Source organism: Oncorhynchus tshawytscha, linkage group LG06 (genome assembly GCF_018296145.1).
Source record: "Oncorhynchus tshawytscha isolate Ot180627B linkage group LG06, Otsh_v2.0, whole genome shotgun sequence".
In the NCBI taxonomy this organism is placed as follows: Eukaryota; Metazoa; Chordata; class Actinopteri; order Salmoniformes; family Salmonidae; genus Oncorhynchus; species Oncorhynchus tshawytscha.
Genome location: NC_056434.1, coordinates 73,731,844 through 73,745,342, shown reverse-complemented (window position 1 = coordinate 73,745,342; position 13,499 = coordinate 73,731,844). Strand labels below are relative to the sequence as shown.

General features: G+C 45.2%; 1 protein-coding gene across 1 annotated transcript in view; it reads right to left on the bottom strand.

The window, feature by feature from the left end:
- The window catches only part of LOC112253068, a 51,246-nt gene that overhangs the window by 2,085 nt on the left and 35,662 nt on the right, over positions 1 to 13,499 (bottom strand). The window contains 8 exon segments of the mRNA XM_042323608.1: positions 1,086 to 1,212; positions 1,314 to 1,441; positions 1,538 to 1,668; positions 2,327 to 2,541; positions 2,660 to 2,866; positions 3,386 to 3,530; positions 5,672 to 5,791; positions 5,793 to 5,827. Of these exon segments, the coding sequence (XP_042179542.1) occupies positions 1,086 to 1,212; positions 1,314 to 1,441; positions 1,538 to 1,668; positions 2,327 to 2,541; positions 2,660 to 2,866; positions 3,386 to 3,530; positions 5,672 to 5,791; positions 5,793 to 5,827 (1,108 nt within the window).

The window sequence follows — 13,499 nt, the reverse complement described above, 5'->3', positions numbered from 1 at the left end:
TTCAACTCTTACATGTCAATTCAGGATTCAAAACGACCACAAGACCTCATCTGTTGTTCTTGGGAAACTGATAAACGTATCAGAGAAATATATCTTGATTTACTAAACCACTCAGATATCAACAAAATATAGTTATATTTAGGCAATAAGGGAATGGTTTGTAGGGCTAGAGATGACAGGTCAAGGAAAAGTTCCTGATAGGATATTTCAGGGGACAGACACAGTCAACCGTTTGGGGAAAAGGGATGTTTAGAGGAAAAGTGAAACCCAAGTCATACTCATACATCCTGAGCAGGGAATAATATGGAATACAACACTGACTGTACTTACAATCAAATGGTTGCCATAATGTGATGTGCCAACATTCAATAGATTTTTGATCATTTGGTATGGTACAAGAGGCCAGGTTTTGCCCACCTTTGTTGGTTTTGGGGTAGGAAATAAGGTGTGCAATGAGAGGGTGGGCAGAGCAGGTATATTGGGCGAGAAATAAATGAAACACAGACTATCATAAAAACTAACAGCAGCTATGTTTTGATCAGCACAGGTGGTCCTGAGCCTATCATTGTTGGTCAGCATTGGTAGTATTTACCTGGTTCTCTATTAGGTATATAATTTGTCTTGCATTCCCCCAGTTGCTATGGCCTGTACCATGGTTTGGTTGACTCGGCTGTGTAAGAGAAGTAGTTCAGTCCAGTTGAGACAGCAGGTATAGGTGACAGACTGAGAGGTCAATACTGTGACTGCCTGATTAATAATAGCAGGGGATGGTAGTAATCAATGTGTCCCCATACCTCTTCATTCCCACTATATGCCACTAAGGAAGACCTAGCCTAAAATACCAGGAAGGTTAAATAGAAAAGACAAGAGGTTCTCATAGATTGAATACAGGGGACACCTTCTTGTACTTGAGCATGGAAATGACTATTTTACTGTTTATTTTACTTGGGAAAATATCTCCTTTTTTTCAATCAAAATGTTCATGTCCTGCTTATATGGATAGTATATGCAGGAGGAAGTGAACCTGACCAATAAGAGGGGTTCCCTGCATAATGGTCTGTTTGGGTGGGATTGAGCTCCCCTACCTGTACGTGGCACCGTTGAGTTCAGGGTGCATCTGCTGCTGCATCTGCTGCTGTTCCACTGTCCAGGGCGCCGTGGTAACAAAGAACTCCTTGTTGACACAGTTTCGTAAACTGTCGGGGATACGGCCTGCATCGGAGAAACAAAAACATTCAAGTGAAGAATTAGCTCCAAATGAGTTTCTCGGTGTGTGATTTAATGCATGTGTGCGTGTCTGTGTCTGTGTTTACCAGTGACGGCTCTGCGTATCTCTGTGGCAGCTGCCTCTCTCATCTCTAGTGAGGCCTGTTCACTGTACCAGGCCGTGTGAGGAGTACAGATCAGGTTAGGAGCATCCTTCAGAGGACCCTGGGTAAAACTACACAACAGTGGCAGAGAGAAAGATTGGCTACGGTGAACTGGATAATGGAGTTGGTGAAGTTATCTATACACACAGATAAGTGCACACGCTCACCTGAAGGGTTCTGACTCATGAACGTCCAGAGCAGCCCCCCGTATCCTGCCCTCCTTCAGGGCCTGAGCCAAGGCCTTCTCATCCACCAGACCTCCCCGCGCAGAGTTCACCAGGAACGCACCCTGTCGCATCTAAAACAAAAGCAAACCTGTTTTACTAAACATCAAGTGACATTCCCTCTCCTGTAGAATACGCATGTGGGAGCCCACTGCTACAGTATGTGCCTGCAGTGGTGCTTTCAACCACGAAGCCCTAAGGTGCACTGCATTATGCTTTACATACTCAAAGCTTAGATTCATATCCAAAAAGGCAAACCTCTGTGTACCAAAAGAGAGCGACAGAGATGAAATGAGAGCATCTGGATAAAAGGCAACCCTTCATCTTGATAAAAGCTTGAATTCAGGGAACAACTGTATCTGCTCGGTAAAAGGCACAAGCCCCACGCAAACACACGTATAAATACAAACATGCACACAGGCATGAACGCACCCACACTGAGATCTGGTGGCAGCAGAATACTGATGTTCTCCCAGGAAACGTATGGTATAGTTCTTTGAATATATAAATCACAAGTTAACCAGGTTCTTCCTTGATGAGACCGCCCCTCACATTTCAAAGAGGACATTGATGTTAGACTCCTATAGCAGAGTGCAGTTTGAAAAGCTGACTGCAGGTGGCAGTGGTGATCAACAACTACGCAGTGAGGGCTGGGTGCGCACTACTATACTGTTATGGCCTATTTGAGGATTGTGTGTATGCGTGTCTGTGTGGTTGCCTGTGTGTGTTCACCTGTTTGATGGTGAAGTCGTTGATGAGGTGGTGGTTGTGTTCGTTCAGGTTGCAGTGCAGGGAGACACAGTCACTCTGGTAGAGCAGGTCCTGCAGGGTGTAGACACGCTGAACACCCAGCGAACGCTCAAGTCCGTCCTGCAGGTACGGGTCGTAGAAGATGACGTTGAAGCCAAACACCTTGGCCCGCACCGCCACCGCCTGCCCTGAACGACCTGTAGACGTACACACGAATACAGTGTCAGAAGCGGATCACAATGTAATGGATGTGTGTGTGAACAATGCACTCTCAACAGTGGCCGTTACTAAAGACAGACATCTCCTGTGACTCACCGAAGCCAATGAGGCCCAGCGTTTCTCCTCGGATCCTGGCGGCTCCGGACGCCACCTCTCTGATCTGCTCCACGCTCTGGACCCGCGTGCCCTCCCGGAGAGCCTGGTACAGCCAGGTGTTCCGCCGGTACAGGTTGAGAATGTGGCACAGAGTGGAGTCTGCTGTCTCCTCCACCGCCGCCGACGGGATGTTACACACCGCGATGCCTGGCAAAGAGAGAGGGAAGACAGGGTGAGGGATGAAGAAGGACAAAAACAAAGTAGAAGCTCCATGCACAACTGGTTATGAAAGGAACAACTAAGTGTCCAAGACACATGCAAAAACTGCACACTTGGAAAGGCAATGACATATTTTTTGCATTATAGTGCACAAATATGAAACAAACAACATATTTCACACCAGGCTTCAATGTTTATTGAGGATTTTTTGTTTTAATTAAGTGACATGCCCGGGGCAAAACTAAGTCTGTGGGGGAGTATTTCTTATCAATATTTTCACAGCTTTTGTCTGTGTATTTAAGGGATAATACTCCAATTACATGTTATGTAAAATTATAAAAGCAGTGTTTGGTTTGGCTACATTCCAAAGAGTCTTGGCTGCAGTGCTGACGAGCGGGTTGTTGTTGTTATTCCCATGTTGTATTGGGCCCCTGCAATAAAACGTCCCCTTAGGGGATCAATGAAGTCTTATCTTATCCCTCTGTCCCCTCTCTTTTTTCCTCCTACCCATCTCTCCGGCCGCCTTGATGTCGATGTTGTCGTAGCCGCTGCCGATGCGGATGATGATGCGTAGAGCCTTGAATTTCTCCAGGTCTTCTCTGGTCAAGGTGATGGTGTGGTACATCATGGCCCCTACTGCCTCGTTCAGCACCTGATGGAGAAAGGGAGAGTCACCTTCATCCTCACCATTATCATTAAAGACATTTCATCATTTCATCACATATTGTGTGTTGTGTGTGTGTGTGTGTGTGTGTGTGTGTGTGTGTGTGTGTGTGTGTGTGTGTGTGTGTGTGTGTGTGTGTGTGTGTGTGCGCGCGCGAGTGCAAATGTGTACGTGTCAAAAGCCCTGCATTATCAGAATCTGTCTACGCAAACCAGGTTAGTTAGGGTGGAGACAGCCAGGGTCATAAACTAGATTGATGGTTTTCCAGATACCCAGATAGCATAGCAAGTGCCCCCTGCCAGGCACATTGGGTAAATAATAGCTTTAAATTCTCCTCCGGCTAACTGCATTTGCTTGGCCTGCCAGATTAGCATAGATGTGAATTTCCATAAGGGTTTTATGAGAGCTAGCTGGAACCAGCGCTAGATGCTAATTCAAGGTTGAAGCTCTCCTCCTGCGTTCATCTAATTGCTTAGGCTGTGCTGCTAGCCAGAGGCAAGTTTGGCTGGAGACAATACGTCCTGTGGGTTATAATGACCAATGCTGTGTGAGTCATTAAGCAAGCGGGGTAATCGCTGAGCAATGTGTCAGACTAAATGGAAATGGTATTTTTTATCACTATGGTGGGCCAGTGTTAAAATACATGGTAGGTGTAAAAAAGCAGTTGGATATGGCGGCCCAATAGATGTCAAAGGACCAGTTTGAGAGAATATTTCCTCCAGATCAAAATGATGTGTGGAGACAGTTGGTGTGGGGGTGGGGCGGTAGCTGTCCAGATAAAAGCTGATATCATGCTCAAGATTCATTTGTATCAATTCCCTCGCTAACTCACAGAAACAAGTCCACAAACAGATGGTTAAACTGCTAACACTGTTCTGACACCAGAGGGAGAGATAACACACGAGCATGCTAACCCTTTAGTCCACACGACACAACGTAGAGATAAGTCACCACCAAAACGTGATGAGACTAGCACTGCTTTGAATTAGACAGCGAGTCATTGTCACATCCCAACACTGCTCAAACACAATGCCACTGAAAAGAAATGTGCAGGTTAGGGCTCCTGTCAGGGAACTAACTTGGCTCCTCTTTCTCAGGCGATGCATGCAGAGGCAGCAGTGTGTGTGTTTCAGTATGTTTCAGATGAAAGTGTGTGTGTATGAGAGTTAAAGTGTATGTGTGTGTGTGTGTGTGAAATCAGTGAGTCAGCATTTGAGCCTGTGTGTGTGTGAGCCAACGTTTGTGGTTTGTTTGCATGTGAGTCCCTGTGTGGGGCCCTTTCTCCTCTCGCGTGTGTGGAGTGCCACCTCTGCTGTCTCTGCTGACTCGTTACAAAGGCGGGAGGTCTGCCAATATCTCTACACCCAGGGCAGGACATCTCGTTTTGTAATGTATGCACAAACACAACAGCTGATTGGACAGAAAGGCCTTGGTGTGCACGAGCAGGGGAGCACGGAGAGGCCAGGGTCCAGGGAGAAAAGTGTCAAGAGGTCAAAAGAACCCTGGTCCTATTTTTCTCCCTCCATTCTTTCTATTTTCCAATTTCACTCGCTCTCTCTCTATGCGTCACACCCAAATATATATTTGTAAATGGTTCAACACTGCCTGTGCTGACAAAATCTATGTCAACAAACCTTGTTAACAATTGATTATCACTATGAAGCTTTTCAACGCTGATACAACTGTAGGGTCAACAGACACAACACATAGAAGTAGCTTTGTTAACAACCTTTTCCCACATTTTGTATTTTACATGAAGAGGGGAAGATTTGATGTTGCAATGGTATATTGCTGATGACTCTGTCGTTAAGGAGTGCTACATGCTATCTCAGTATATAATGACATTCCTTTCTCATAACCAGCCTCTCTATTTAACAACCAGAGGAGGAGAGGAAGAGCATAGACAACCAATGACATTACATCCTAATGAAATCACTTTCACTTAAATGGGAAAGGGTGGGAGAGACAATATACTGTAATATCAGTTTTATGTTAGAGAAGGAGCAGAGGGGGAGAAGGAGGTGAAAAGACAGCTACAGTTTGAATTGAGGGCACAAACCCATGCAGTCCCTGTGTGTGTGTGTGTGTGTGTGTGTGTGTGTGTGTGTGTGTGTGTGTGTGTGTTATACCTTCTCATGGATCTCCTGTGTGGACTGGGCGTCACAGAAGGCGACAGTGGCCAGGTCTTTGAGGATGGGCATCTCTACTGTACAGTCACGCCCATCTAACAGGGCCACTAGGGGGCGAGGGGTGCATCGGCCCATTCATGATCTGGGGCCGGATACCTACACACACACACAGAGACAGAGAGAAGATAAACAGAGAGATAGAGAAGATAAACAGAGGAGAGAGAGGAGAGGAGAGGAGAGAGAGAGAGAGAGAGAGAGAGAGAGAGAGAGAGAGAGAGAGAGAGAGAGAGAGAGAGAGAGAGAGAGGAGAGAGAGAGAGGAGATAAAGAGAGGAGAGGAGAGGAGCGGGAGAGAGAGAGAGGAGAGGAGGAGAGGAGAGGAGATAAAGAGAGGACAGAGAGAGAGAGAGAGAGGAGATAAAGAGAGGAGAGGAGAGAGAGAGAGGAGATAAAGAGAGGAGAGGAGAGGAGAGAGAGAGAGAGAGAGAGGAGATAAAGAGAGGAGAGAGAGAGAGAGGAGAGAGAGGAGGAGATAAAGAGAGGGGAGGAGAGAGAGAGAGAAGATATACAGAGGAGAGGAGAGAGAGAGAGAGAGAGAGAGGAGAGAGAGAGAGAGAGAGACAAAGAGAGAGAGAGAGAGGAGATAAAGAGAGGACAGAGAGAGAGAGAGGAGATAAAGAGAGGACAGAGAGAGAGAGAGAGAGGACAGAGATAAAGAGAGGACAGAGAGAGAGAGAGAGAGAGAGGACAGAGAGAGAGAGAGAGAGGACAGAGAGAGAGAGAGGAGATAAAGAGGACAGAGAGAGAGGAGATAAAGAGGACAGAGAGAGAGAGAGAGGAGATAAAGAGGACAGAGAGAGAGGAGATAAAGAGGACAGAGAGAGAGAGGAGATAAAGAGAGGACAGAGAGAGAGAGGAGATAAAGAGAGGACAGAGAGAGAGGGGGGGAGATAGAGAGGACAGTAAGAGAGAAATGAGATAGAGAGAGGACAGAGAGTGCGAGAACAGAGAGAGAGAGGAGATAAAGAGGGGGAGGAAACTTGATGAAAACCTGAGGGGTCGGCACATTGTTAACAATAAACTACATTGGAGAATAGATTGCAGTGTGTGAGTCTCTTTAACAGATTCACTGAACCGCACCTGCACAAAGACATTGGATGTGCATATGTAATCTTTTCCCTCCCTCACACACACACACTGTGAAAATTGACAGTTCGATACAATGAATGCTCTGACTCCACAATCACCTGGTAAGATGGATCAATAACACACACTCAATACTTCCTGAAATGACCAACCCCTCTGTTGTGTCTCATCGTAGTGACTCCTGATAACTCCAGTTACCAGGCAACAAAGCCTTTCACCCCATGAGGTCACTCCCACCATATCACAACCCTGCAGGGGCAGTGTATGTGTGTGTGTGTGTGCGTGTGTATGTGTATGTGCATGCTTGTGTGTGTGTTTGTGTGTACGCACTACGCACACACACACACGCGTAAGCAAGCACACCCACAACTGTGTTCTGTATCTGTTACAGCATGATACTACAGACACAAGTATCTCAACCTTCTCCAAACACACTGCACAATATCACCAATGTATCATCCCTGGAGCTTTATACTCTGTGAAGGAACAGAGTGAAAAAAGAGAAGAGCGACTCTGGGCAGAATGAAACCAAATTCCACCCAAAAAAAGGAAAGGGGGGGGGAGAGAGAGAGAGAAAGCACTTTGCACACCACTCCTCCAGCGCTCCCTCGCTCCCTACTGCTGTTGTCATGGTGATTACAGGATTTGGGCAGGATTATGAAATATTTGATTTAGTGGCGTCGGTGCTGCTGAAGAGCAGATCTGAGCTTTTCTCTCCCCTCTGTGTCCATTTCAACATCAGAGAGAACAGACTGTTACCTGTGCCCATTGAACGAGAACACAAGATAGACCAGAAACACAAAAGAAATACAGAGAAATGTGTCAGAATGTACAACAACACAAAAACAATGTCCCTTAACACCACTTGGTTCTTCATGAGTTTTCCCTAATAACAATAACCAGCTAACCACAACATCCTAAATTGTATCCAGCATAAGAAATGTATGAATTCCGTCTTGGTGGCGGTAACCAGGGAGGTTGAAATAATAACGTGACGCTAGCACTGAATGATTTGTTTTTTTCATACAGTTCAACCTAAAGAGAGCACCTAATAGACTTCCTGTATAATGTCACAGCTGTGAAAGACAGCCAGTCTTTGGGAGGTCACCACTGAGCCCTGTGAGTGTGGAGATGGGAGGGATGGCTAGGACATACAGTACATTCAGAAAGCATTCAGACCCCTTCCTCGTTTCCACATTTTGTTATGTTACAGCCTTATTCGAAAATGGATTAAATGAATTGTTTTCCTCATCATTCTACACACTGTGAGCAAGGCCTAATTGCCCAACTTCAGCGCTAATGCTCTTGTGGCTCACATTTACGTAAGTATTCAGACCCTTTACTCAGTACTTTGTTGAAGCACCTTTGACAGTGATTACAGCGTCAAGTCTTCTTGGGTATGACGCTAGAAACTTGGCACACCAATATTTGGGGAGTTTCTCCCATTCTTCTCTGCAGATCCTTTCAAGCTCCGTCAGGTTGGATGGGGAGCGTCGCTGCACAGTTATTTTCAGGTCTCTCCAGAGATGTTCGATTGGGTTCAAGTCCAGGCTCTGACTGGGCCACTCAAGGACATTCAGAGACTTGTCCCGAAGCCACTCCTGCTTGGCTGTGTGCCAGGTTTCCTCCAGATGTGATGCTTGAGATTCAGGCCAAAGAGTTCAATCTTGGTTTCATCAGACCAGAGAATCTTGTCTCTCATGGTCTGAGAGTCCTTTAGGTGCCTTTTGCCAGGGGGCTGTCATGTGCCTTTTACTAAGGAGTGGCTTCAGTCTGCAAACTCTACCATAAAGGCCTGATTGGTGGAGTGCTGCAGAGATGGTTGTCCTTCTGGAAGGTTCTCCCATCGCCACAGAGGAACTCTAGAGCTCTGTCAGAGTAACCAACAACCCGTTGGTCACCTCCCTGACCAATGCCCTTCTCCCCAGATTGCTCAGTTTGGCCGGGCGGCCAGCTCTAGGAAGAGTCTGGGTGGTTCCAAAGTTCTTCCATTTAAGAATGATGAAGGCCACTGTGTTCTTAGGGACCTTCAAGCCTGCAGACATTTTTTGGTACCCTTCCTCAGATATGTGCCTCAACATAATCCTGTCTCAGAGCTCTACAGATAATTCCTTCGACCTCATGGCTTGGTTTTTGCTCTGACATGCACTGTCAACTGTGGGACCTTATAGACAGGTGTGTGCCTTTCCAAATCATGTCCAATCAATTGAATTTACCACAGGTGGACTCCAAGTTTTAGAAACATCTCAAGGATGATCAATGGAAACAGGATGCACCTGAGCTCAAATTCGAGTCTCATAGCAAAGGGTCTGAATACTTATGTAAATAAGTTGTTTTTCATGTTTAATACATTTGCAAACATTTCTAAAAACATGTTTCCCTTTGTCAGTATGGGGTACTGTGTGTAGATTGATGAGGGGGAAAAAATATTGAATCAATTTTAGAATAAGGCTGTAACGTAACAAAATGTGGAGAAGGGGAAGGGGTCTGAAAACTTTCCGAATGCACTGTAGATACTTTTGTGTATTATTATCTTTTATGTATTATTATCATGGGTACGTGTCTCTGTGCCTCTCACACAGTGTCAGTCAACTCTCACAGCCTTTTACATGATGAAGCACAGAGGAAGGAAATTGCCATGACAACATAGCTCTTTACAATTGTGTGAATAGGGTACCTATAGATTCAATATCCCTGGAAGGATGGAGGCATATAGCTATTTATTGCACAGTTCACTTTCTCTCCATGGGACTGTGCATGGTAGTCTGGCTGACGCCACTCCCGTAGTACACAGCGAACGAGCGCTGTGGCACACTGGTCTGGCTATGGGTCCACCATAAATGCATTAGTCGCACAGACATTGGCTGAGCTTTGATTGGTTCTCTTAAATGTTTTTCATTTTTCTTTCCTGGGTGGTTTGAGACCTGGATTTGAAAATCTAACAGTTGTATTGGAAGGGAGCAGCTTTCAGGGGCTATGTGTGGTTGTTTATGTGGGTTCTTGAGTGAGAAAGACACAGAAGAGCCACCTTCATTATCGACGCATCCTGCCTACAACAACAAGCAGCTTTGCCAGACTCCGAAGTCAGGAAGACTTCAAGTTTGGCACTAGCCCGACTGTGTGCAGGGCGCTCTGAAGTCAAATACTGTTCCACAGACACACGCCTGAATCTCCTTACACTCCTGCAGACCCCATTAACATAGCACAGAATTGGTGAGCACAACCTCCTTCAAATACCCTATTAGCTGAGAGCAGAGGGTCACACTCACACACAGTTTAGAGGCAAGCGAAATACTGGCAACAGTCGGAAGTGGGTCAAAATACTGATGATGAATTATTTCCTTGTGGCTAATAGACTTTCAGCACCCTAATAAGTCAGAACAAGAAGCTCTGCTAAATACATGATACATTGCTGGCTAATTAGCTACTAATGAGAGCTTAATGAGGACCTAATACCTGGTCAGTAATTCTGAAGAGCTTCTTAAAGGGATACTTTGGATTTTGGCAATGAGGCCCTTTATCTACTTCCTCAGAGTCAGAGGAACTCATGGATACCATTTTTTAGTCTCTGTCCAGTATGAAGAAAGTTAAGAGGTAGTTTTGTGACCCAATGCTAAATAGCATTAGCGCAATGACTGGAAGTCTATGGGCATCTACTAGCATGCTAGCAGATATCCATAGACTTCCAGTCATTGTGCTAAAGCTAGTTAGAAATTGTGCTAGCGCTAGTGAGCAACTTCCTTCAAACTGCACACAGAGACATAAAAATGGTGTCCACACGTTCATCTGACTCCGGGGAAGAAGATAAAATCCCAAAGTATCCCTTTAAAGCAGCCTGGGAGAAAATGACACGAGGCAAGTCAACCACAGGCGGCTGGTGACCCCTTAATTGGGGAGTACGGGCTCATAGTAAAAGCTATAACGGAATACATGGAATGGTATCAAACACATCAAACACATGGTTCCCATTCCATTCCAGCCATTATTATTAGCTGTCCTCCCCTCAGCAGCCTCCTGTAAAGTCAAATGTGACTTGCACATCATGTCAAATGTGCTACAACTCCATACTGTTCCAAAATGTTCTCAACGACATAATAAAATGCTAATGTATGCATACATGTTCTGGATAATCTGAAAATAGAGTGGAGATTAACAGATATGCTCACACCCACGTGCACAAACCCACCAGCACACAGGACACACACACACACACACACACACACACACACACACACACACACACACACACACACACACACACACACACACACACACACACAGTTAGAGTAGATTTATCCAGTCTAGCCTGTCTTGTTGACTAGCCATCTTCCCCATGGGATCCCTCATCCTTACTGAACTGACATGTCCTCTGAGATCTCATCACCACAGCTGGTCCAGGACCAGTGCTTATGTAACTGAGGTGGCTCTGTGAACCACACTCACGTGATAAGTAACATTGCTGGAGACACCAAGACTTGTGTTAGCTACCCAAGCAGCGATCCTCAACCAATTTGCTAACAGACAGGGTCTGACTCTCTTCCTTGAAGATCACTGAAATGAAAACTAGCTCATGAGATCTACATTTGTGCCAGCTAACATCCCCAAGGACCGCTGCAAGGCCGTGTCAGGCCAACCGGTGAAGTTCCTTGTTGTGGTTCCTGATATTTTTCCTCCGCCACTGTGTGTTCTGGGAACCAACCATGAAGTTACAGTTGTGTGTCCAATTAAACCCACTTGTGGTCCTAAGTCAGCACTTATATAGGCTACTAATCAAATCAAATGTTATTTGTCACTTGCGCCGAATATAACAGGTGAACCTTACAGTGAAACGCTTACTTAAAAGCCCTTAACCAACAACGCAGGTAAGAAAAATACCAACAAAAAAAGAAAGAAAAGTAACAAATAATTAAAGAGCAGCAGTAAAATAACAATAGCGAGGCTATATACAGGGGGTACCGGTACAGACTCAATGTGCGGGGGCACCGGTTAGTCGACCTTTGGCAGAGATTACAGCCTTGAGTCTTCTTGGGTATGACGCTATAAGCTTGGCACACCTGTATTTGGGGAGTTTCTCCCATTCTTCTCTGCAGATCCTCTCAAGCTCTGTCAGGTTGGATGGGGAGCGTTGCTGCACAGCTATTTTCAGGTCTCTCCAAAGATGCTCAATTGAGTTCAAGTCTGGACCCAACTTTTTTCTAACAATGAGTAAGGCATGAGGAATCCAACGAAATGGTCAAAAACCACCCACGGACCGTTCACACCCCACGCCAATCCCACCCCATCAACAAGTATACAGTATCCGTTTTCTATGTCTGACAAGTAGTATGGAGCTGCTACTTGGAATATTGTTGTATGTATGTTGTATGTCAACTCAGTAAATTTGGTGATGTTTTTGTTTTCCTGTTCAGAGAAATTAGTCACTGAAGTTGTTTGGTTTATATTCCATCACACATCCTGATATTACCATGTTTTGACCTTAGATTATGCTGTTCCTGTTTATGCACAAGGTATGACATCAACCAAATTCACTGAGAATACATTATATAGGATTAAGATGCAATACTCCGAGCCGCAGCTCCATACTACTTACATAACTGATACTACGGTATATATCAGTGATCATCAACTAGATTTTTTGTTGAGCAGATGGTTGGGGGGCTGGAACAAAATTACAAATCATTTGTAGTCTGCAAATGTGACTGCAAGAAGCCCAAACCGATATAATATTTGACACAAAAAAAATCAAAAAAATTCAAACCGTGCTTACATTTGTATACAATCACATATCTCTCTATTATGCGTGGGAATACTTGGGAACAGATTTCCAAAATTAAAATCACTTGGAGCTGATTTCCTGTTTTTTTTACAGTCTTTTACATCCAACAATAAAAATTCCATTGCTCAGAAAACTTGGGGGTGCCAAATAAAACAACCGTGGGCCAAATCCAGTTGGGAACCCTGCTATATAGCCATGGTTGGGGTGGGACTGGCATGGGGTGTGAGGGGTCCGTGGGGGGCTTTTCACAATATATTTGGATTCCTCATGTGTAACTCATCATTCAAAAAAAGTGTTCGCCAAAACGGATGTTAATTACTATATTTATTGAATATTATATGAATCCTATAAATTAAAATGGCTGCCTCCCGATTAGCGCCACGCATTATGCACTAGAGGTGTTACTACAGACCCGGGTTCGATGCCCGGCTGGGACCGGGAGACCTATGAGGCCGCGCACAATTGGCCTAGCGTCGTCTGGGTTAGGGGAGGGTTTGGCCGGCCGGGATATCCTTGTCCCATCGCGCTCTAGCGACTCCTTGTGGCGGGCTGGGCACATGCATGCTGACTCGTGTCACCAGTTGTAGAGTGTTTCCTCCAACACATTGCTGCGGCTGGTTTCCGGGTTAAGCGGGCAGGTGTTAAGAAGCGCGGTTTGGTGGGTTCTGTTTCGGAGGACACATGACTTGACCTTCGCCTCTCCAAAGCCCATTGGGGAGTTGCAGCGATGAGACAAGATCGGAATTGGATCGCAATTGGATATCACGAAATTGGGGAGAAAAAGGGGGTAAAATACAAAACAAACAAAAAAATGCTTAATTTCTCAGAGATCAAATTATATATCAATACAATAATGTTTCAGGAATGCTAATCTTGTGTTTCCAACTACAGAAACGATTTCAGAACA